General features: G+C 42.8%; 1 protein-coding gene across 3 annotated transcripts in view; it reads left to right on the forward strand.

Annotated features, from left to right (window-relative positions):
• The window catches only part of ME3 (malic enzyme 3), a 125,320-nt gene that overhangs the window by 95,537 nt on the left and 4,931 nt on the right, over window positions 1-24,852 (forward strand). For all 3 annotated transcript variants that reach the window (XM_050712137.1, XM_035571330.2, XM_035571329.2), the window contains exons 6-7: window positions 442-545; window positions 14,896-15,005. In XM_050712137.1, coding sequence (XP_050568094.1) covers window positions 442-545; window positions 14,896-15,005 — 214 coding nt within the window. The remainder of the gene's footprint in view (window positions 1-441; window positions 546-14,895; window positions 15,006-24,852) is intronic.

Consider the following 24,852-nt stretch of genomic DNA (forward strand, 5'->3'; position numbering starts at 1 on the left):
CATTTCAGGTAACTTCAGGCAATCTTCATTGCTCAAAGTACTGTTTATGGCCAGCACCTTTCCTGGTAACCTTCAGTGCAAAATCGAGTGCTGACTGAACAGTGAACACCCCCACACAAGATCAGTTTTTTTCACTGGGCATGAGACACCTCAGCAGGGAGTCTTGGTAGTGCTGTTTTGGGGATGCAAAGCCTCATTTCCTACTGCAGTCAAGAAGCATTAAATGCCTCCGATTTTATTTCCACAAAAAGATAGTCCACAGCGCAGCTTACTTCTTACAGAAATGCTTTCTGCTCAGGAGAATCGATGTGAACTTGTCTTCACTGCAAAGTGAGTAAAATTAATATGACTGCAACAGGCAAACATTTTGGGTAGGCTGGCACATAAATCTCCATCCAGCCGTGGAAGAGACGCTGTCAACAGAATTGCTTTGTGTCCTAGGCTCTCCTGAGTGATCCACTCTATATTGGACTGAAACACAAGAGGGTTCGTGGGAAACAATACGACGAACTGATTGATGAGTTTATGCAGGCAGTTACCAACAAGTAAGTGGGATTATATACATGGCTTCTCTGAGCTGCTTCCATTTAAGAACAAATGTTGCAACTCTTGAAATAAACATTAGTGTAATTGATTGTACAAGCAAAGAAAGGTCATTTAAATGCAAGTCTCCTGGGTGGTCTACAAATGACTCTTTGTGCTTGAGCTCTCTGTGTCAAAATTATTTATGTCTTTGGAGAACTGAAATGGGACTGACTATTTATAACCATTTCCTGTCCATATAGGCCAGAGGTGTCAAACATACGCCCTGTGGGCTGTATCTGGTCTCCATCATGCTTTTATGAGACTCATTCAGCACAGGCAGAATCTAAACTTTGGTTTGTTTACATTTTGTACAGGAAGTGTCTAGCTCTCACCACATTGAAGGAAATCTTCTAATTGGAAATGTCGTGTTACTCCTCGTGATGATGTCTGCGTGAGCCTACAGACAGCCTGTCTATCACTTAGCAAAAATAGCAGCTTCACTGCTGGCATTTAAGTCTGTGGAGTGAGGAGGCCAGGTTTATAAACATTGTCTTTTTAACGCTGAGACAGACTGAGTGCATATTTCCTCTTACTGACTAGCAGGGATATGGGGTTTCTGCTGTAGCAGGGAGTTTGATGTGGAAAGAGCAGAGCTACACCTCAATGCTGTATGTGCACCTCTTGCACTGCATTGATTTCCTCTTTCGGAAAAAAAAGAAAATACATTAAAATCTGTATGACTATCTGGAGGGATTTCCATAAGAAGGAAGGTGGGAACAACTCTTTAAGGAGAAAATAATAATGATCGGAAAACCCCAAGCTCTTGAGCAGCCTTTCCTAAAGCAGCAGATGACAAGATGACACTGATGAGAAGTGGCAGAGAGCAGAGCCTGCACCTGATTCATGGGCTGCTGCATGTCCATATATTGTAGGGTCTTGTCTTGCCAGCTGAAGGAGCTGTGTTTGATCTTTTCCCTTTCTGTGTCTCCGAACAGCTGCATGTGTGTGTTCCTGCATAAATGGAAGGGAGTGGGTGGCACGTGTCATCCGCACTCAGGCCATCATGTCTCCCTTGAGTTAGGAGACACAATGTCCAGTGTCTAATGACAGCATCTTCCTGTCCACTGAGAAGCATATATTTACGTATGATCCAACTGCCTAGCTGTCTGTGCATGGGGGGATGTAGGAAACAAGGGGCTGCAATGCTGAGGATGATTCAGTCACAGCTGATGAACCAAGTTTGAGAGTGTGTCATGGAGAATTTCAGCATCTGTTGATGTGGTAGCTCCAGACAGCGTTGTGCTGCACACTGTGCATGTGCAATGCTGCTGTTAGGACACGAGTCTCTCCTTTGCTGCTCAGCAGCATGATGTAGACATGTCCCATATAACAGCAGGCCAGTACATCACCCTTCCCAGCTGCAGGTGCCCCATACTGTGCAAAAATAGTCCCAGTTGGCCCCTGCTGTAGCTCCTGTATCTGTGAGCATAAACACAGCAACACTGCTCTGCCTGTTGGGTTCAGAATACCTAAGGATGATTGCATAGGAGAGAATTTCATGCCTGTATTCCAGTTTGTCCTTCTTTGTATTTGATAAGAAAGCTTGACTTAAATGTCAGTTCATTGCAGTGCAGTTTTACATTAGAAACTTGTGGAGTATTCAGGGGGAAAAGGAGGAGGCTAGAAAACTGGTAAAACACAACTAGAAAACACAATGAGAAATTACAGGAGGCTCTAGAAGTAGAAAAGATGTAAGAGTTGTCAAGATTGATTTGTTTCATTTTTTTCTTTTTTTTTTTTTTCTTTTCCTGTTTTGATTGTAATCACTAATTAAAATTAATCCACCAAGGAAACTGTCACACTTCCTTCTGGCCAGGAGACCACAGGGATATTGCAGTGTCATTGCTGCTGATGGAATGGGAATGATGAAATGAGAACACAGGTTGTGATCTCAGCCAGCAGAAATATGGCTCTGAGATTTAAACTTGTGACGTTAAATGCTAAACTGGTTGTACCTACTTCTCCTGTGATGTGAGAGGGCCAGAAAGACAATTTGCATTTTCTGTGCTTACTGCTAGAAGAGAAGGATTGGCTGTTATTTTCCTGTGTTTAGTTTACATGAACTAATCTTCACGTTGAAAGGAGAAGACACTCACCCATGAAATAATGAGCTCCTATCTTTTGAGGAAGTGATTTCATGTCTAATCGTTTCATCCGAGTACTGAGAATGAAGTTCCTGGGGCCTCTGTCCCAGCCTTTCTATTTCTCTCAGCCAGGATGACTTGTCTGAACACAGCAAGCCCCCAAAAAGTTATCTACAAAGTGGGGCTGGAAAATTCCACTTTGCACCTCTCCATTCACATCTGTAAAGTATTTGGAGATGCTCATGTGAAAGGAGCCATTAACCTATACTATCATCCTGACCACCAGCATACTTTAAAGCATTGTTGGAGCGCGATCTTTTGTGAGCTCTGGGCTGATGAATATTACTGCTATCAGCCTGCTATCAGCCAACTTATCTGAAACAGATTCATTTGGTCTCAAGTTTCTGCTGGAATGACTGGATGCAACACAGTAGGAGCTCTCACTTTTGTTACAAAAGGGAGGAGAAATTGCTCGGAAGGGCAAAAATGTGCTGCTCTATTGTAGCATGGTTCCATGTGTGAGGAAACCTGCGAGCATGAACTCCTGTGGTCTTTGGTCTGTTCTGATTTCATATGTAAGTCTATGATGTCACACACAAATTCAGTTATTTGGGAATTCAGTCATATCTTTCCTTCTTCTCTTTTGGATTACCACAAATCTCTTGCAGTCTGGGGGGTTCCTTTTCAGCTTGATGTTCACACAGAGATTCAGACTGTTTCCTGAGGATACTTCAAATTCTCGTGGAAACCATTTGTCAGTTCCTTTGCATGAGCACTTCCCACCCTGCCAAATCACTGCTGGCTCAAGGGACATTTGTCACTGAAGTGGAATGTGTCTGAGCCCACAAGAATGCCAGGGGATTGAAGAGTTACTGTTCTAATGGAATAATAATATTAAGCAGATGTCAAATTTCTATAGCTGGAGACCCCTACAGTTAGAAGAAATGGCTTCTGCTCTCATAACAGCCACCTAATAATGAAACAAGGAGTGCATCAGAGGCTTCAGAATTAGTGCTTACAGTATGTTGAAATAAAGTGTGGCTTCTGGGCAGTTTAGAAATAAAAGCTCTTCCTGAAACACATGGATAAATTTCTGCATTTTCATGGTGCCTACATCTCCATTCATTACTCTTTTACCTAAAATGCATAAAATGACTGAGCTTTCTAATAAGAGCTCCAAATTATGCTCCTCTTGGGAGGCAACCACGTGCAAAATTTGGCCCATTGAACGTAGCCCATGGCTGAATGAAACAGACTGACAAATTGCTGTTTTCTCACAATGAGTAATAGGGTTTGTATGGGAAAATACACAACTTCTGTTTTCCTTCTCCTCAGTTACCATGGTAAAAGGTAAGTCAGTCTCATTCTTGAACTGGTACATTTTTTCTGGCTGGAATAATATTCATGTAACGTGTCCAAGGATCATATCAAAGTAACCCACGGAATTTCTGGGGACTGCATATATGAGCAAATTAAGGTCGAAATGAAAATGCCATGAGAGTTGCTGCTGTGCTGGGACATACTCTCTGTGCTCTGCAGAGCTTCTGCCCAGCCTCTTCAGTAACAGTGTTCTTTAATCCTCAGACTCTCTTTCAAAGCAAACTACCACTGGAGATTTCTTTCCTTCTTCTCTTTTTCTGCTTAACCAGTGTGGGAACTGGTATAGACCAATTCCTTATCTGATGTAAGACTTTCTGCCTTATTCCAGTCACTGCTTCTGTAGTCTCATCGTACAGGAACAGTGCAGCTTGGTGGCTCCAAGTGGCCAGAGGTGACAACGGTCGTCCTGTCCTCAGGCTTCAGCCTCCATTTTGAGTGCTGGCCTCAGTGTCTCGCTGACAGATGCTGAGCATGTAGCCTGAGGCTGTGAGAGGCACTTGCATGCTGCAGCAAACCATGGTGCAGAAGCCTCATTAAACTGTCATAACTTCACTCCCGTTTCCTTTCCCATCAGCACTTATTAACAGGGTGACCGGGGAGACAGAAACACTCTCTTTTATCAGCCTCTGCCATATGGCAAAGCACAGAAGACATCAGATAAAGTGTTTGGCTTCTCAAAATGGGGGAAGAAGGAGAGAAAATAGCTCTGCTGAGTTTGTTTGTCCCTGTGTTTGTCCTATGCCTGATTTCTCTTTGTCCAGTCCCTTCCCAGTACTTTTACCACACACATACCAAGTCAGGTCACTGTGCTCTCCAACAAGCAGAGCTTGCTCCACAGCAAGCCACCTCTGTTTCAGCAGTTCTCCAGTGAGACTTCGATCACAGATTCACCAGCACCTTTCAGAAACAAAATCACCAGTATCTGTTCCCCCGTGTTGCTTATTCAGGTGCAGTAGTTAATTTGGATAACTGATCATGAAAGACAAGGCACCACTGGCCTTCACAGAGCTCTTGTATAATATTGCTGACACCTAAAGCCCCTCAGCATCTGTGTCTGCTAGGAGACCTGCATGCTGTCACCAGTGCCTTGGAAGAGCTGATGGTGTAGAGCAACTCCAGACTTCATGGAGGCAGTGGATATTCTCCTTGTCCATCTGTCTCCTTGTCCATCTAGCCAGAGGGACTCTGCCACCATCCAAAAGGGAGAGGTGATGGCGATGGGAAGAGCCAACCCTGCTGTCCTGCCTTGGTGTGGGATGAACTCATCAGCCAACTTCTGTGATCTGCCTTTGGCCAAAGAAAAATATTTAGATTTTATTAGCTTGGTTTTCTGCTACTGAGAAACAGTTGAGCTCCAGACACGCTGCTATAGGATCCCTGCTGTAATAGACTTTTAACATCTTGCCTGCAAATCCTTTGGGATAATGCAGTTACAGACATTGAAAAGCTCTCTGCTCTGGGCTTTCTGTCTGTGATTTTTCACCTGAGCCATATTCACCACAGCTGGCTTAGAAGAATGTAGCTGGAGAAGATCTGTCTGGGTGTGAGGCAGGTGGTGAGGCTGTGTTCCTTGCTGACTGTCAGAGGTAGCTCAGGGCTACGTCTGTGGGTCAGCACTAACACAGTCATTTCCCCTGCTTGTGCCCTGTCCCCAGGAAGCTTTGTACCTCCAGCTGCAGCCTTTTCTCAGACCCAATGCAAGGAACCTGAAGTCATTTATCATAAAAGCACAAGAGTAGTGTAGCAGCCATTAGTGCTGGTCTTAGTGCTTGGAAACTGTGAGACATGCTCTGCAAAAGATAGGTTGTTTGTTTTTTTTTTGTTGTTGTTTAAAGGAATATAATGAATGTTGACCATGATTTTTCCAGATTTTTTTTTTCCAAGAGCTTTGTGGTGGAGCTTGGCTCAGTCTTGCCCTATATCCTCTCTCTAGCAGTAGCTGATAGCAGATGCCCAGGGATATGACTAAGAACAGGCATGCATGCAATAGTACATCCTTGGCATACTCCCCAGCTTCCAGTAATCTGAGATTCAGGGATTTCCTGCTATCTTTGTGTTTCAAGGGTCACTTTCATTGATTTAGCACTGACTGAATCCACAGCAGGCTCTTTGCCTCAGAGCGTGGCTGTGTTTATGTTGGCAGAAAGCTGATGAGACTCCTACCCAGTATTAGAAATATTGTGCAGCCCAAGGAGATAGTTCCTGTTGGTTTGTGATGCAGCTCTCTGGCACGGAATTTCTAAACCCAGCAACTACAGCTCTAAATTTTATGTTGGCTGCGGTTGATCTGGTTTTGCAAAATTCCCATCTGTTGGCTCATAACCTCACATTCTAGCATAAAATCAACTGCATTTTTGTCTCACTCTGACAACTGTCATAACTGCTACATCTGCAGTCGTGGCCTCGTAATATGGATCTTCAGGTCCAGCTTTCCCTGTGCTGTGATTAACGTGGCAATCCACAAACCTGACTCATGGCATTTCTTTTCAAAACAATTTCTTGAAACAATTCTGTTTAAACAAATTTCTTTTCAAGTAATAAAACAGATCATGTTTTCTAACTTCTCTCTTCTCCCTTCAGCACTTTTAGAACTATTTAATGGGTGATATAAATGGTGCTATTAAATCACATCACAGTATTAAGTGAGGGTTTGAAGGTTTTTTTTCAATGGTTTCAGAACCAGAAGGTCAACTTTAATTTACCAAAATTTTAGTTTTCATTGTCATTTCTTAAGGGAAAACTTGTCTTCCTCTCAGTTATATGGAAGACTTAAAAATGAAAGGCTTTTTCTGACACTAAATCTGTTTACATCCTGTAAGAGACAAGCTCCTCCTGAACCAGCAGTGCACTTGCCTGGCCCTGTGCCTCCAAGTAGTAAACCTGTCTCTCTGTTGTCTCTTCACCTATCTGGGTTTCCTCTTCTTGGCCAGAAACGCATGCAAATATGCAAACAGTGCGATCCTGAAGTGAGATTTCCCAGGCATGAATGACACTAGAAAAGGCTGAGCCTTCTGGGGCATACTTATGCTTTTGTCTAGCCTGCCTAATGCAAAGAGCACAAAACCACCCCAGAGCTGCCACTCTCAGCATACTCAGCAGGGAAAAGGAATTGGGTCTCTGATAGGAAGAATGATATTAGACTTTGCACCATTTTTATGTGGAATGAACAAAAGTACTTTTTCCTTCTAAGCCTTTTCTTAGCTAGGCACCAGTGTTTGCTTATTTGGGACTGCTGGTTCCATCTCCATTTTTAATGTAGATAAAAGCATATCTTGTTCTGTCAGGATCACCCTTGTTGCGATATGGGACAAGTCTAGTTTTTTTTCCACTCTGTGAAAACTCCTTTTGCAAAGACCTTATGCAAATGACTTGCCTTTTCTCTGGATGTCCAAGCTGGCACGCGACCCTGTTTCTGCCCTGCTGGGGCATGCTCAGGGAAGCCTCTGTAACACTGCTGAAGTGCAGGGGTGCTTCCCACTCATACACAAGGGCAATGCAGATTCTTGAGTCACTGCCTTTGTCTTCTCCAGGGGCAGAGCTCGATCCTGGCTGGAGCTGAATGAGGGAAGTGCTTTGCCCACTTCTGAGCTACTTCTTTGCTATCTGCATCTCTACCGGTAAAACAAAGAGAAGCCACAGCTCATATTCTGGTGCTTAGTGCTTGCAGCTTGTAGCCATGCTGCTTAGCTCTCTTACCACTATAAAGCCACAGGCATGCTATTTCTTCAGTAGGTGCCTGATTAAACCCATCCCTAACCTGTGACCAGGAACTGTATGGCAGAGCAGTGCTGGTCAGCCCAAAAGCCTGCCAGGGGTCATGGTAACAATTTTACAGTAAGAATGGCCTCAGGACACTGGCCAGACTCGGGTGCTAGTGCTGTTGAATTTGTTTGTGTGGACTTCGGTTTTCCAGTCCTGACTGCTGATTACTTCCCAAGCATGATGATGGGCTCTTTTACAGAGAATTTCAGTGTTCTTGGAAATCAGAACTTTGGCCGATCAAACAGCAGTAATAAATGTCAAGGACAAGGGCAAAGACATTTTGGCTCTTCTCTGCCTAGATTTATACAAGACTGAGTAGGAGTTGCAGTGCATCAAAGCAAATGCCTTACATCATGAATGAGTGGAAGTGGTGCTATAAAATGATAAATTCAGATGAGACTTGGAATGCCCTTCCTGTGATTCTTTCCATAAAGGAACTGGACCTTCTTGCAAGTATGTTTCATATATATGCATATATATGTAGGAATGTTTTATAGTCCTTATTCGCAGTGAATAAAAAAACCCTTCTCATACTGGTTGGCAAACATGCTGCACAGGTCCTCAGGCCACCCTGGAAGTTCTGACTTGTGCAATTCAGTCAGATGCTTCTCAGATTGCAACTGCAGCCTCATGATTTTTTTATTCTGTGGCTTCATGGCTTATAATGAGGCTGGATGAACTCGAAGAGGTACATACAAATGAGGATTAAAGAAGCAAGTTGCATAATGAGATTCTTCAGGCAATTGAGAACTCTCTTGAATAAAGAAGCTAAAAGCAGTGTCATCAGGAAAACATCTGCCTCCCACTTCTGGGATTCACACTCCTTTGTTCTATACTTCTGCTCTTCCAAGAGAGCTGTGTGTCATCCTCTACAGGGGATACAGACTTTACTAACAGCATCTTTTGAGTTAGCATAGCTCTAAGTGGATAGTAACAGTGTCAGAACAACAGTGCAGTGATAAACAAGGCACGAATCCTATACTTGTTTATTTTCCAGGAAATGGAATAATTTCATAATAAAGAGTTTCAGGTAGTAATTTTTACAACATACTTGTACCATTGTATGTGTTTGGCTCCTAGAATCATTTGTTCTCAGGGTGACAGTCTTATACCACAATTTTTATCAATAATATATTATTTCATTAAAAATCTTGTTTGTGCAAAATCTATTTGGCAAGCTTTGGAGATCAGACTAAAATTAATGTATAGGACCATTCCATTTCTCAGTGAGGCTATTTTTACAGGAAGGTTTTTGCAAGGTATGGGTGTGAAATCCAGAATTTGGGTCATAGTTATTTCTGGCACAAACCCCAAAAATACACAAACGAATGAGATAGAATCATGAACTTTACTGTGAAAGACTTTCAATTTTTTACTTTTTATTTTTTTAATGAGGAAGAACTGACAAAGTACATCTTCTTGTTTCCATTTCTAAAAAATGACTAAATTAGTTCCAGGGAGGGTAGAGAACAGGGTCCATGGATGGTTGTCTGACAGCCAACAGTGAGGCAGGAGACAAGGTAACTGTAGGAAATAATGACCTTGTAATGCCACCAGTTACAAGTTTCCATATTAATGCTATTGTAGCCATGATAGAGTGAGGAGAGAAGTGAGGAACTGTTTTTAGAGAGGAATTATACTGAGTGTTTTATCTGAGAAACTTGTAACTCCAAAGATCTCATTTTTGCTGAAAAATGTGTAGGGGAAGAAGGGGCTTAAGACATCAACCTGGATGATATTTAGTGTCTGTAAAACATTTTGCTGTTATAGTATCTCTTGATTTATATCCAGTGTGCCTGAATTCCTTCAAAACCACCTCTGTCAGAGAGGTATAGAAATTAATTGACCAAGCTTCCCTTTCCACAGCCTGATAAGAAAAGATAAGAATTACTCACAGCAAAGATAAGAATTTCTCAAACTGAGTGGAAAGCTCCAGTTCCACTAGGAGACATAGGACTGCAGAGATCCCAAGGGATCTGCACATAAGAACAGACTTGATTCCAAAATCAGAAAGTCAAAAACTAAACCTTCCTATTTTGAAAGTGGGCGAAAAGAGTTGGGAGTTGGAAGAAACCAGACAGGACAAAAGTACTTGCTGTGTTTCAATGTACCTTGTCCATGTGAAATGCTGATAGTCTCCGTTGGAGCTTTCCTTTCAGATAAAGGGCAATTAGATCCAGCATATTTGAATGCTAATGTCCAAGATGCCAAGAAGATGAAATCATGCTCTAGAGGGAATGAGTCACTGAGAGACAAGATCAAATTATTGAAGGGAGCCAACCTTAGCTGGCCATGTCTTTCCTGGGCTGGAAAACATTCAGGCCTGATGTGACCTGCTGCTTCTGGCTTCAAACTCTCCTTCAGGCTCTGAGCTGGAAGTTAGGAGATGAGTCACATGCGTTAGTAGAAGCATAGAAGAACCTCTGAGTACTGGCAGCAAACTGAACTGTTTGACCTCAGGAGCCTCCTCCAACAGCGAAGTTTGCAAGATCACACTGCAGGACCACTCAGCTGTAGCTACAAATTTAAGGATACTTAAATGTGGTGGAGGGGATCTTCAGAAATCCCTGTTCAAATATTCACTTTACAATCACTTTTTCTATAAAGAGGCATCCTGCACCTATAGATAGCAAGAATGTTGTAAATGCATAGGTGTGTATTAAGTGGGGCTGCATTCGTGTCAGATCTCAGAAGTTAAACAGAGCAAAATTTCTTAACTGGTTAGACAAAAGCATACCTCACTAAAAGCGACTTCTTCAACTAGAAGTTATTAATTTGGGTTTCTTAATGGAAACTACAATTCTTTCAGTGAAGCACAATAACTTTACAAAACCAGTTCTGTTAAATTACAGTTTTCATGTTTAAAAATATGACGAAGGAGTGAGACTGACCAGCGTATTTCATTCCATCCTGAAGTGCAAGGGGACCACTTGGATACTATCCATGTGGGATGCAGCAGGGAAATTTCTTTAGAGAAGATCGGGAAAGAAATTAGAGGCTTTGAAGGAAACCAAAGCATTGCAGTAGAAAGCATGATGAGTCAGTGACCTAGCGTACATAACATATATTTAAGATCTTCCTAACCAGCTGTGATGATTAGATAATGTGGGGATGGGGGTATCTCTCCTAATTTAGGTGTTTAAAGTTAGATGCCTAAATTTAAGGTGGTTGTTTTAGACTGCATTCACAGAGAATGTGGGGAAAGAGACATCTCCAGAACTGTTACTTACCTACTTCTATTTTCCATTTAGACTAGTTCAAAGAGCTTGCTACTGGATGTGCCTCTTATTCTTTGTTGTCTGTGAAGGCAGCCAGAATTATCTAGCTTAGCATTACCCAGCAAAATTTTAGATGTGTAAAGGTAGTGAAAGAAATCCATCTGCACTGCTTTTTCTTGGCTAAATTCCTGTGCAAGTAGCAGCTCTCTGACCACCCTTTCCCTTTGCAATACCAACTATTCTCCACATTGCCTCCTAAGCTGGATGGTTTTTTAGCATTTTTGCATATTAAAACACTTCTGTCCCCCAGCCCCAAGTTGACTAAATTCTACTCTTGGATGCTACCCAAATACTCCTTGTAGAGTGCTCTGAATTCCTGGGGGATGAAATAGGTTACACAAATCCTGAGTTACTATGCTGTGGAGAATGGGCAGTAGAATTGACTCATCATGTTGCTGCTTACGAGGATGTTATTGCAAATGGCTCCAGCAGTTGTTTTGTTCCCATTCCTTGCTAAATTTATCCTTAGGTTCATCAGGTCATCCTAAAAAGGAACACACAGCCACTGAACTAGTATTAGAAAGAGCAGTAAAAATGAACTGGTCGATTTCAAAGACAGGGCTCAGTAAGCTGCCCTGTTTATGTTTAATTTCAGTGACTCAGCAGCCCAATTTCTTTGAAATCCTCTCAAAACCCCAGTAAGATGAGTAGTCCCTTAAGGACTGGGACTTTAACATCATCCCGAGATTTTAATCTGTGATTTAACTGTGAATGTTTCATTTAAAGCATCAGGTCTTAGGGTCTTGCCATGAGCAACTTGTAATCTTTATTAATGAAAACTTTAGTTCTCACATTAAAAAATAAATTGCAGAAATGTGGTTTACACTTTAAAGAGGCTCAGTAGCAGAGGAAAAGAAACTAATCTTCAAAAAATAGCTCAATGATCAGTTTTTCCATTCCAGCACAGTCCTGTCATACTGAGAGGCAGGAGAGAAATGAAGTGTTTATGGGCCACCATGCTTTCCTTGTGCTCTGTTTAATAAAAATGATCAAAGAGAAAATAGATAAAAGTCACTCTGCCCTGTCACATGCTACAGACCAGGTACGTGAAGTGAGGAAAGATTCTGTTCTCTAAACAACAGCAAAAAAAAAGTGTTCAGATTAATACTCTTATAGACTTGATTCTGTAGTCAGGGAAACCCACCCATCTACCCTTAACACTCTTTGGAGAGCTGGTCACACGCATTCATGCTGGCTGAGATCATTGATTTTATTCACCAAGCCAGTAATTTTACTTCCTCAGTGATACAAATAAGTAGTAAGACTGGTGTTAGAGAAGTAGTTTCTATAGCAACTGAGGTTGCTTCAAGATTTGCTAATTCTTTGCTGTGAGACGTTAGCAGATGTTCTGAGTGGTGTGTCATCTCCCTGCTAGCCATGGTTTCTGTACACATCCAAAACCGTGATCAAGAGGACCATCCATTAGAAAACTTTTTTTTTTTTTCGAGATACTTTTTGTATTCTTTCTTTACACAAATTCCTTGGATGTTCAAAGTGTTCTTTTGATTTTCAAGACTTTACAGAGACAGAGAGATCTGGGAATTTTCATACATGTCTTTTCAGGGTGTTGCTTAGCCTTTCTTACCAAGAAATGTTGGTATTGAACGACTCTGATAGCTACCAGAATCTGCACTGGGAAGGCTTAAAGTGTGTAAGCAAACTGTCCCTCAAATATTCAGTGTAACTTGTAGTTAGCAGCAGACTGAGGACAATTTAAGAGCATCTTATAGAAATGAAAACTTTCAATAGACTCCACTTGTTGAGCCATGTAACATGGGCTGTCATATAGGGTACAGGAAAGGATTTGTCCTGCTCAGTCGCAAAACCAGTGGGAGCACTTGGCAGCCCCTTTTGGAAATGGCATGAAGCCTAGTTTTGTTTCCCCTCTTAAAGTATGGCAAGCTGGAATTCCTTCACCCTAGCATCTATATCCTGCTGAATTGCAAAGTCTGCTGGTCCCTTGGAAAATCCAAACCTAACCCTGCATATCCAGGCTGGGAGGAGTGTAACCACAACAGGGATATTGCTCTGTTGTTGCTCCTTCCAGCACAGAAAGCAAGACAAGAAGTTGCTGCCTTGATGGCCAGTATGACCAGCCATGCATGCATCTGTCTACCCAGAGAAGGTTTGCTGGACTCTGACATTGCAGAGCTTGGAGTAAATATACCTCATAAAGTAGGAGCACGCAACAGTAACAGACTCATCTTGAAAGCAATTTTTAACCCCTCTGCACTGTATTCCCTTTCAGAAGAGGGGGGTGACCACATATGGGGCAAGGCAGACCATCTCTGATAGTAGCCACGTACTAGGAAGGCACCCAGACTGCACGAGATAAGTTGAAGTTGACCTCAGTCATTGTATTTCAGGTTAACTGGGAAGAAAAGCACCTGCTGTGACATATTACCCCTTACAGGAAACTGAACTGGAGCAAGGTGTTGAGTTGGGTCTGAGCTTTTACATCTAAAATGTTTAAAGAGTCAGGTATATCTATTATATCATTGTGCTACTTTTCTAAAAAGCAAGCACAGAGGAGGTGAAGTGCAAGACCCAAACTGTTTCCCTTTCTGAGACCAGAGTGTCTATAAAGCACGAGTTTCTCATGATAGATGATTAAAGGAGCACAATCCTTGTGCTTATCATCGTCTTCTTGCTGACAGATGAACTCAAAATGGGAAATCATAAGAATAAAAAATTCAGAGCCCTGCCAGGTGAGCCTGACTGCCCAGACTGCAAGTGCCATGAGAAGAGCTTTTCATGACAGGAGCCACGGTTTGTAAATGGAGCGTGTTTCATCCAGTATTAATTTCTAGATTAAAGCAGGGGTGTCCCCTACCTCAGATTTCAGTGGCAAAGGAGGAAAGCCTGAATGGGAGGGATGTAAGGTGATGCTGCCTTTGCACAGCTTTCAGTCCCAGAGGGGCTCAGGTCTCTAATACAGGGCAGCTATTGAGAGCCCTTCCACCAGACTGCAGCATGGGAGTTGCTAATTTTTGCCTTATTCCTTCCCCATGCTTCTCCCACTGTCCGTCATGTTTCTGTAAGAGAAAGGAGTATTTGTGGAGCAGTCTGAGTATTACCCATTTTTTAGAAACTACACACTTGCTCTGATATTATTGGATAATTATGGAAGGTTTGCAATTATTTCTTGCCTTTTGACCGTCCGGGTCACTGGCTGTCATTGTGTGCTGGTTTCTACAAAGCAACTCACTGGAGAGAAATGTGTTTCCAAAGCACAAAAATGTGGCTATGAAATCACACAGTGAAGTACTTGGGTCCACGTGAGCCTACGAGCAGTTTTCTTCTCATCTTTCCCTTACCTACAGTTGAAGTGGGCACTTGGTGATGTTCCTGTAACTCGTGGGTTTTTTTGTAGTCGGATTTTCTGTATTGCAACATGACAGTTGCGATATCCATTCCAAAAGAGCATTTCCAACGCTTTGAGAAGATCATTGGTAAATATACCACTGAAATTTTGTCATACAATAGATGCATATATACAAAGATGCATATATATATATATGTATATACACTCATGTACAGATAAATTAGGAAACCCTCTGTGTCCCTTGAGTAGACATTATGAATACAACTTTCTCTTAGTTAGAGACTCCATATTTCTGAGTGTGCAGAGCTTGGGAAGGACATGTTCCTGTTTGATGTTACTGTGATGCATTTCTGTTGAGAATCAGTGCTTATGATTATCTCAGCGCTTGAGTCTCTAGCTACCTTGTCGTGATAAAAGGTGTATATATCATTCTATGTTGTAGAAATATTTTATCCATTTTAAATTACCCTTTATCTTTCAGGTATGGTATGAATTGTCTAATCCAGTTTGAAGATTTTGCCAATGCTAATGCTTTTCGTCTCCTCAATAAATACCGCAACAAATACTGTACGTTCAATGATGATATTCAGGGTAAGTACAGTTAGGAAAATGCAGACTTAACCTTCACCTTCTTATGAGGAAAAGCAATTAAGATTACAAGAGTGTTTATTACACAATACTCAGATGTGTGATAAGTTTTAGCATTTACACATAAGCATTAAAAAAAAAGAAGCACAGCAGTCAGAGTGGAAAAGTGAGTCTCCATTGTTTTTAGTAATTTAGTTGTTTACTGCAGCAATGTTCTATGGAGAAAATGGATCATGTGCTTTAGATTATTAAGGTAATTTAGAGAGTTCCATTAATTGTCTTACAATCTAGCTAAAACAATACTGATGTTTTAACAGTTGTGTAAGGCTTTCAGTTTCCATGAGCCACGTGGTCATTAGGTGATCCTGGCAATGTCCCTCTTTTGCCACCCTCCCCATTACATGCACAAATGATAAGGTAAAACCAGCTTCTTTCCTCTCCATGGATGCTAACACCAGGGTAGTCTGAGAACAGACATGTTCTCCCGTGGAGTAGTTAACATAACTCTTCCAGCACCAAGGAGAAATGGCACCAGCAAAGCTGGGGTCAGAAGCAGCATGCCTCCTAGGCCTTGTGAGGCTCAGCTGTCAGCAGAATTGCTCAAATGCACAGAGGGATGCAAGCAGCATATTGGTGCCATCCTTGCCTGATGCTGACTTTGCTTTAAACTGTTGGAAGGGGTTTTTGCCCATCCCACGGGGACAGGATCTTCCCAAGTAATTAAAAATAACCGGTTCTTCTGTGAGTTCCTCTGCCTTTTCTTTTTTTGTCTAGTCCTCCTTGCAACATGCAGAAATGTCAGCAGTTTGTTGACTTAATTATTTGCAGTCAGTAGGGCTTATCCTCACTTGTATTTGAAAAAGACTGAAAAAAATTACCAATGTCATTTTTCACACAATGATGGCTCTTTTGTAAGCAGATTTTGCAGCAGTGTTTCCATATCTGCCACCCATCTAGCAATATTTGGCAGTGTGCAACAGATTGTTCGTATCTGTCAAGGCACAAGAGTCAGTAAGACCCTGGCTTGTGGGAATACGTTTGGTGTGATGGACTGCATCGTCCCTTTTCAAAGACACTTTCATGAAGAGGGTTTAGAAGCAGAAGAGCTTCAGGCATTTCATAGAAGGTGAGGTATATAATGCTGTACAAGCAGACTGCTAGCTGTTCTTGCCACCCAGAAAAGCTTTCAGTGGAGAGAGGAGCACAGAAAAACAGAGCCCAGGGGATACATTTTTGATTGGAAGTTTTGAAGGGAAGAACCAAGAACTCAAACTTTCTCGGAGATGGACAGATGAAGCCCATAATATGAAGCAGATGATGTAAAAACTTACTTTGGATTAGTTGCTCTCTCTGCAGGTGGAAGGTGACTCAGCAGATGAAAGGAAAGGAGGCCAGGTGATGTGGCACATCTTTGGGGCTGGATGTAGGTTTCTGGAGGGACTGATAGGATTTTACGTCTTACTAAAGCCTCTCAAATAAAACATCTAGCTGGCACTGTTTCCACAGTAGTAAATAAGGAAATAAATCCTGCTGATCCTTTGAGCAGACAAGTGATGAGTCAGGGGAAGCAAGCCACTGTTTCCGACTTTCTTATGTAGCTGTCAGAAAGAAAAGGGGAGTCCAAGCCAGGGTCACAAATGAGTTTTAGGGACCTTTGGGAAGCTGAAACAACTTGGACCCACTTAGTTAGCTCTGTCTTGGAGTAACGTCAGAGATAAATGGATTTGAAGTTGGGATAAGTAGACTGATTTACCCATACTAATATATCCCTCTGTTCCCCAAATGATATCAGAAAGGTAGCAAGTGCCCTTCTCTCATTTACACCCTCCTGTTCTTTGTTTTTCCTTCAGGCTCTCTCTTTTATAACATGCTGATGTTTCATTATTTGCCTACTTCAAAAAAAAAAAAAGAAAAAAGTGGGAGAGTTCAATGCAAATCATGTTTTAAATGATTAATGAGAATTGTGCAATGCCTTGCAGTAGTCCTGATTCATTTTGCTCAAGTCAGACAAGAACAGACCTCCTGAAGCCTGAACTATCCTAGCTTCTGAGCTGGCACTCTTAAGTATATTGATTTAAAAACACATCTTAGGCACAAACAGTGCCTAAGGTAGGTCAGGCCTGAGCTGCACTAATTAACATCGTTGTCCATTGGTAAATGGGACTCTGAACGCAGTGTGCCTACACACACAGGAGAGGTGTGGGAAGAAAATATAAATTGCTCCACTTCATCTCCCTTAGGCCTCCCTCTTGCTATCCCAGGGTCTTATACAAACAGAAAGCAGTTTATAATATTAACGACTACTTTTTTTTTTTTTTGTTGGTCACTCAAATTACTATATTGCCAAATCCATCCTAACCCAGCAAAGTTAAAATGACTCAGACCCTTTCCAGTTGAAGCCAGCCTGCTGATGCTGAGTGGGATGTCTGCCAGGTACCACAAATGGGACGAGGTGATTGCTCTTATTCTGAAAGCCATTAGCCTGGGAGCGAGCAGCTGGCTCACAGTGCCCGCGCGTGGGAGCTCCCCATTAAGGGAGAGCTTCTCCTTCCTCTGTGGGGGTGATGACATCAGTCCTTTCCCAGCTCCGTCTGGGTTCATGCAAGGGGCAACAGCTTCAATTTCAGCTATGTGGGAGAAAATTGATTGTCCCTTCTCCCTGTTTCCCAGTGAAGTACCAGGGCAGGCAATACAGCACGTGTGAAATTGGAGGGATGTGAGAATGCCTTGAATCCTACTCTTTGTCCTCCTTTTGTGACTTTGCTCCACTGAACTGTGCACAGTAATAAACAGAAAGTAGGCAACTGAAGTCTTACAGAAGTGTCAAGTCTTGTGTACCCCTGGGATAACCATCTGTGATCTGTGCCTTCCTGCTTCATTCTGGAAAATATATAAAATTATTGAAGACATCACTTTGGAATGAACCTTTGGATATCACCCAGTCCAACCCTTCACTCAAAGCCAAGGTGATTTCTAAGTTAGGTCCAATTTAGGCATTATATCAGGTTCCTCAGGGAATATTACTTGGTCCAGCCAAATAATTTTCAGTATCTCCATTGATGGAGATTTGAAACCTCTGTTCTGTTCTGTTCTGTTCTGTTCTATTCTATTCCATTCCATTCCATTCCATTCCATTCCATTCCATTCCATTCCATTCTATTCTCTTCATGGTACCCGTTCCAAAGTTTGCTTATCTTCCTTGTGCATATTTTTTTCCCTAATATCTATTTGGAATTACCCTAGGTGCAACTTGTGTTCATTGCCACTCATTCTTTTGCTGTGCAGTTCTGGGAAGAATCTGACTGTCTTCTCTACAACCTCCCAGAAGGTAATGTAGGCAGAAATTAGACGCCCTCTTACTCTTCTCCAGCCTGATCAAACACGGGTTCCTCAGAACTCTTTGTACATCCTGGTCATGTTGATGGCCCTTCTCTGGACTCACTCCAGTTTGTCAATAAATTTCTGCTGAGAGCGCCACACTGGATATGGTAATCTAATTAAGACCTCAGAAGTGCTGAAATAGAGAGAAATGATCAATTCCTTTGACCTACAGTTCTGCTGATGCAGCCTAGGAAGCTGTTGGCCTTCTGTGCCACAGGGGCACATTGCTGGCTCATCTTCAACTTCTTGTCCACCAGGACCCCCAAGACCTTTCTTGCAGAGCTGCTTTTCAGCCATCAGCACCCAGCATATGCTGTGTGCCTCCCTGTCTTTGTGGAAAAGAGACGGTGTAATTTCAACACAGCCATCAAAGATGTGCAATGCGTACTCACAAGAATCAGGAGCAGTTTGTGCTTGGACTAAGCAGAAATGGCATCAGACCCATCAACCTGTGATTGGGGTTGGACTGCTTGACTTGCTGAGTTGAAATCTTTATGCTCCTACAGAGATCCTTCAGTACGATGAGCCAATCAGACACAACAAAAAATATTCATTATGAAAGTGGTTGTACAGAGAGCCTTTGGGACTTTCATCTTTTGACAAGGCTCTAAACAACCTAATCTGATTTTGAAGCTAGCTCTGCTTTAAACCAATACTGGACTGACCGACCTCCAGACATATATTCCAACTGTAGTTTTTCTATGAAAAGCTCATCCTCCTCGTTGATCAATGTGTCACTTTCCATATTCACATAATAAACATGAACTTTTCGGGCTCAGAGTGTTTACCCAGTACTGAACAGCAGAAGTTGTTTTTCAAGTTAAGTGAGGGGTGCAGAAAAATGAAGATATCTCTAGTGTTTTATTTAATTGTATCTGTATATGTCATTCAAAAGCCTTTCATACATATAGGCAGGGCAGAGAGAATAGTGCACAGAAGCATAAAGCCTACAATCTCCTGGCTCCGAGCACCTTTAGCAGTGTCTTAACACAAAACCTGGTAACATTAATAACATTGATAACTTCTCAAAGAATCACTCATCTGTGTGTTTTAGATTTCCCCATGTCCAATTTGAGATGCCGTGAACAGACAGGATTTCTAAAATAGGCTGAACATCATGCAAATGAGTCTTCCTCAAGGCACTTCAAGATGGGAATCCGCAAATCACTAGTCATTTTAAAAGCACTCAGTCCTTTTATTTCCATAGTCCCTCCACACCTAGAGTGATCTACAAGCGACACACAGGGGAGACCACATTTTGAAGAACTTCTCGATCTTTTCCCAGTCATTAGAGAGATGGTTTCCCTTTGTTCTTGGATGTACAACTGCTGCTAAGCCTCCAAACTTCTCTTGACCCACCAGGCACCTTGTATCATTATCCTAGCAGATAATCTTCCCCTAAGATTTCCAGGACACTTCAGGTGGCAGTGTCTCAGCCTGAAGGAGCACTGCTCCCAGACCTTAGCTGAGGTTGGGAACAGAGTGACTCCAGCACTGCAAATCTGAACAGCTTCAAACATTTGGACAGGTTGGAAATCAGTCCCATGCAAACATGGCCCATTTTGCACATTCCCATGCGCTTTGAGAAGCAGGGCTAGTTTTTGGCAAGGCATTGACAAATTTCGGCAGATTAAAATGGTGCAGTATCTAACTTTGTTGTTTCAGCTGGCGTGGAAAATGCATCAGTAATTATTATCAGGAAACTAAAGAGGGGGGGAGCACAATAGGAAGGGAGCGCTGGACGATGTCATGCTGCAGGACAAAGCAGGCTGTGTCCTGCCAGGCAGCTCATGAGCAGCACGCTCTCTCCATGGGGATTCACCCAGCCTGAAGATAGATGTGGAGATGTTCTCAGTCCTGTAGGGGTTCACCATTACCAGACCCTTTTGGACCTGCTGTGCCCTGCAGCAGGAGAGGCTCCTGTATTTCCTTTTGATGCTACTACATTAACTGTTCAAGGGACAGCTCCTAGACTTGTGTCTAAATTGCTCATTGACTGCTAAACGAGCCAGATCAGGACAGCCTGGACTCCTGGGTGGGAATGGGCTGCAATGCCCTGGGCTTAGCGCAGTGCCCTACAGATCTGGCCTGCATGTTCTGTCATTTGGGGGATTATAACATTTGACCCCCTTTCCTCTCCTGCTTTTCTTGTTCACTCAATGCTATTGCAGACTCCTCCTTTGCAGTAAAGACCAACACATGTCACGGCTGTATAAAGCTGTCTGTGATCTAGTGGAAGCTGCAGCGTGTGCTCTATGGCCCTCCATTGCAGGCCACAGTTGTGACGTATTTTTAAGGCACCACACCACATGGTCCAAGAACTTTACAGTGCAAGGAGAAAAACCTAGAGATGAACAGCATTAGGCATCTGCCTTAAGTTAAGCTCCACCATGAGGGAGCTCTTCACCATGCCACCACCTCCAGAGATCTTCTGGGTCACCAGTGCCCCTAGATCTGTTAATGGTGGAAATTAATTCCTCCCCTGAGCAGCGATGCTTTGCATTTTACTGCTGTTCTGGATGACTTGCTCCATGCCGTTTCTAGATTTATTTCCTTAATGTTTTACAGAGGCCCTTTTTGGGGAGGATAACAATAGCCAACAGCCATGGAGGTGAAGACCTTGAGCTGCAAACGCTTTGGCAGCTTTTTGCTTCAGCTTTCTTCTATTTGACTTTAGATTATGTATTTGGAGTGCATCTGGACGAGCTCCATTCTTCTTTCCAGTAACAAGCTGAATGGCCGTAGGGAGTTAATGTGAACCAGGGTTTGGAAAAGCGCTATGCTTCTTCTGCATCCATAAATTTAAATACATTTTCTTGGCTGCCCTTCGCTGGAGCTGTTGAACGGGTGTTTGCTGTTTCCTGGGCCCTAACCTTAGCAAGGTTTTGATGGGGTGAAGCATAAGCAGGCAAAGCAAGGGTGAAAAATGAAAAGACGGGGCTAAATTTGGCCATCCCTTCCACCAGTGTGGAATGCATGGGTGCCTCTGCCTTTCCCATCTCTGCTGCGTTTTGAAGCTCTGGAGCAGATCCTTTCCCCTTGGTGTTGCTCAAGTGTAGCTCCACTGACATCTATGGGGCTAGTTCTGCCTTACACTTGTGCAAGCCGATGATCAGCCTCGGGGGGCAGAAATCTTTGCAATATTTTCAGTGTGCCTGAGTGTCAGAGATTAATTCCTACTGGAATAGCCATCTTCTTGAATGCACCGTATTTTTAAAAGGTTCTTTTTTTCTTTGCTGGTCCTCTGTGTCTGGACTCCCTGGAGAGACTCCTGAGGTCTGCTTGCTAGCCTGTGATATTATTTAGTGTTCACTTTGAGTCTTGGACAGATGGGATGCTTTGTGAGCATTTTCGTTTTTCTCTCTGTGTCCTTTCATATCTCACCTCGGATGCAGACCAGCTAAGCTGCTTCTTGCTAATTACTTAGGAGGTAGTTATCTGTAATAGCAGCATTCAATCTCTTTGGAAAACAGATATGCTGATGTGTTGAAGGGTGGTTGTTTTTCTCTTGCCACAACTCATGGTAAGGGTTTTTCTTTTCCCCCATCTCGTTTTGTGGTCTTTTTGGAATTGAACTACAGTGATTAGCCAATTCCTTATACAAACCAGCTGTGAACTCTTCTCCACAGAGATACTTCTATTGTTACATGCTCAGAAATTCTAATTATCAAAGAAAAATATTGAGCTGAGGCCAAGGTACCATAACTTTGTTACTTGAGCAATGGGGTTTGATGTGGTTTGGGAGATGTGGAAGGATTATAAGCACTTTGGAGAGAGAGGAGGAGGATTAGGAATGGCAGAGCCCTGCTGTTTGTCTGCTCTGCAATGCAAGCACGGGGGGACGAGCAACAGCGTGCCCTGTCCAATGCAGCTCTGCTCCACAAAATGCACATTGCTCTGCACACTGGATCTGTGCACCCTGTATTTCTCTACACCCTGCTCCTCAAATTCCTGCTACTGACACCCTTAAAAAGACTCGGAGACCCTCTGCTGAAAGTCCCACGAGCATTTTCCTGTTGTTTAAATGGGTTTGCTGATACCAGTATTTGTCCCATCAGACTTCTGGACAATGATAGGGTATAAAACAATTTTGCCTGGGTCGGGACTAAGAGAAACAAGGTATTTCTCCAGTTACATTTGTTTCTTTTAAATACTTCCCAGGCATCTGTTCCTGCTGAGGCTTTGACCTGACACACTGTTGCACTAAAATGGCTCCAGTGTGGGATTTTTCTCTCTGATCACTTACCCACACAGCGATTTGGGGATTTCTGTACAAAGTAAGCCTGGGAGATAGTGCAGGAGCATGTGTGAGTGTATGCAGAGATGTTCGTTTTCTACTGTATACCACAAGGTTGGCATTGCTGAGAACTGTGGGACCCTGATCTCTCCCCACTTCTTTGCAGTTCTGACTGCCAGAATTTGCTATTTCATCTCTTAATTAAAACAGTGGTGGCAGAGACTCTTTCAGGGTGCATTTCATCTGACCAAGATCAGGTCTCTGCTTTAGCAAGGACAGGTTCATGCCTTCTCCAGAGGAGCCCCCGTCCCTAGCAGGAGCCAAGCAGTGCTGCTGCTGATAGACTTACTGAAATACAGAGAATGAGCATGGACTACCTGTGCAACACCCAAAAAAAGCAAAATCTGATACCTATGCAATTATCTATTGTTCCTATAAATTCCTTGGATGTTCATTGTCTTCTACTGTAATTTTTCTACTCAGATGGCATTGCATTTTGCCAGGTAAATCTATTACTCTATATATAGCTTAAAGAGGCAGAGATTTAGTGCAAAACAAGCAAGAGGAAGTCCTTCATATACATCCTTTGGTTGTCTGAGCTGGCAATCATTAACATTGAAGCAGGGGAGCTTTCAGTGACTGGTTCCTTTGGCATCAACATCCTTTTAAACTGGACCCAGGTGGTCTGAATGTGGAAATAAACTGATCCAAACAGTTTTCTGAGCTAACAAAGGGAACTCATCCTTGGTGCTGAAGCAAGTGTCTCGAGTAATTCCTTCCAAGAAAGAGGTTTAAGAAACCACGACCTGCAATATTAAACTGTTAGGTTAGTCCATTTTCTGTTTAATACATGGATACTTGCAATGCCCTCATGAGTAAGAAACAGTGCTGCTGCCATTCTGTACCTGGGTGCCTGTGCACGGACATCACGGTGCTAACGTTTGCTGCAGGAACATGGCCACTGCCACCTCTGCTAAACCAGAGTCCATGTTAGGTGCCGGTAATTATTCAGTTTTAGAGAACTGAACTCATCTGAGTTACAAAAGCAAGACTTTGGTGAGATGGTGGTACTGACAAACAATCCTCGTCTGGCCAAAAAAAAAAAAAAAAGATGTTATTTGTTCTTAAATGGGTTCCCTATGCAAAATAGGCTATGTCAATAGAAGTTACTTCTCGTCCAGAATAACTGTGCTCCCGCTAGGTTTTGTGTTTGCATGGAAATAGTGAGAGAGAAAATCATTTCGCCAACACTATGATATACCAGGAAAGGTGTGTAAGGTAAGCTTTCCTAAGCCGTGACTGTCGCACTAAAGAAAAGGAGCAGGTAAAGCTCGTTATTTTCTCTGTCCTCAGCAGATACAGCAGCACCATCTGCTGGTTTCACTGGTCATGGGCATGCTTTGCTCGTGAGCTGCTCTGATTTTCCCTCCCAGGCTGTTGGCTGGTGTCTGGCAGCACCCCAGGGCTGCGGGGGGTCTAAATGGCGTGCTGGCCAATTAAATGGCCAGGAAAAGAGGAAATGCTGGAAATTTGGTGAAACCAGAATAGCCTGGCAGTCTAAAAGGGTTCATTGCCCCCCAACACAACACAAGACTTGTTACTTGTGGTCTCCCTTCACACAAAGCTCTGAAGATGAGAACGGAGAGAGCAGCAGCAGAGCTGGGGACAGATCCCAAGTGTTGTCCTTTGAAAGGCAGAGGAGAAGAACTGCCTCCTTCGTTCCTAGTCCACCTCTAGCACTTGCAGCCAGCGTGTCCAGGTGACCTGGTACCACCAGTGCCTGAACCCTCACTACCCTGTGCCTTACTGATTTCTTTCTACTGTTTTCCTTCACCTGGGACAGGACATTAGATGAACACTGCATATGATTGATGTGGGGTAAAGGCAGGTTTATTCACTCTAGCCATCTGTCTCCCTGGGTGAATGGAAAGCTGTATACATCAAAGGACTGTCTGTTCTCCACATATTGCATTCCTTCTCTCCAATCTGGGACAAACTCATATTCCCAGACACTCCTTAATGCTTGGCAGGTAGACATGATAGCTCTGAGTCAGGGGTGAATATCTGGGAAGTAAAAAGAGAGCAGAAAGTGCTGTAATCTGAAGGTGAATGAGGAGAATACGATGGTATTTCCAAGATCAAAAAGGATTTAGTGACAAGGGTTCAGTCTGCAGCTCTGCTACAGATGTCTCGTGTGATCTCTGATCTTAGACAACTCACATGCATCTTAGA

The sequence above is a fragment of the Cygnus atratus genome, chromosome 1 (assembly GCF_013377495.2).
Source record: "Cygnus atratus isolate AKBS03 ecotype Queensland, Australia chromosome 1, CAtr_DNAZoo_HiC_assembly, whole genome shotgun sequence".
Classification (NCBI taxonomy): Eukaryota; Metazoa; Chordata; class Aves; order Anseriformes; family Anatidae; genus Cygnus; species Cygnus atratus.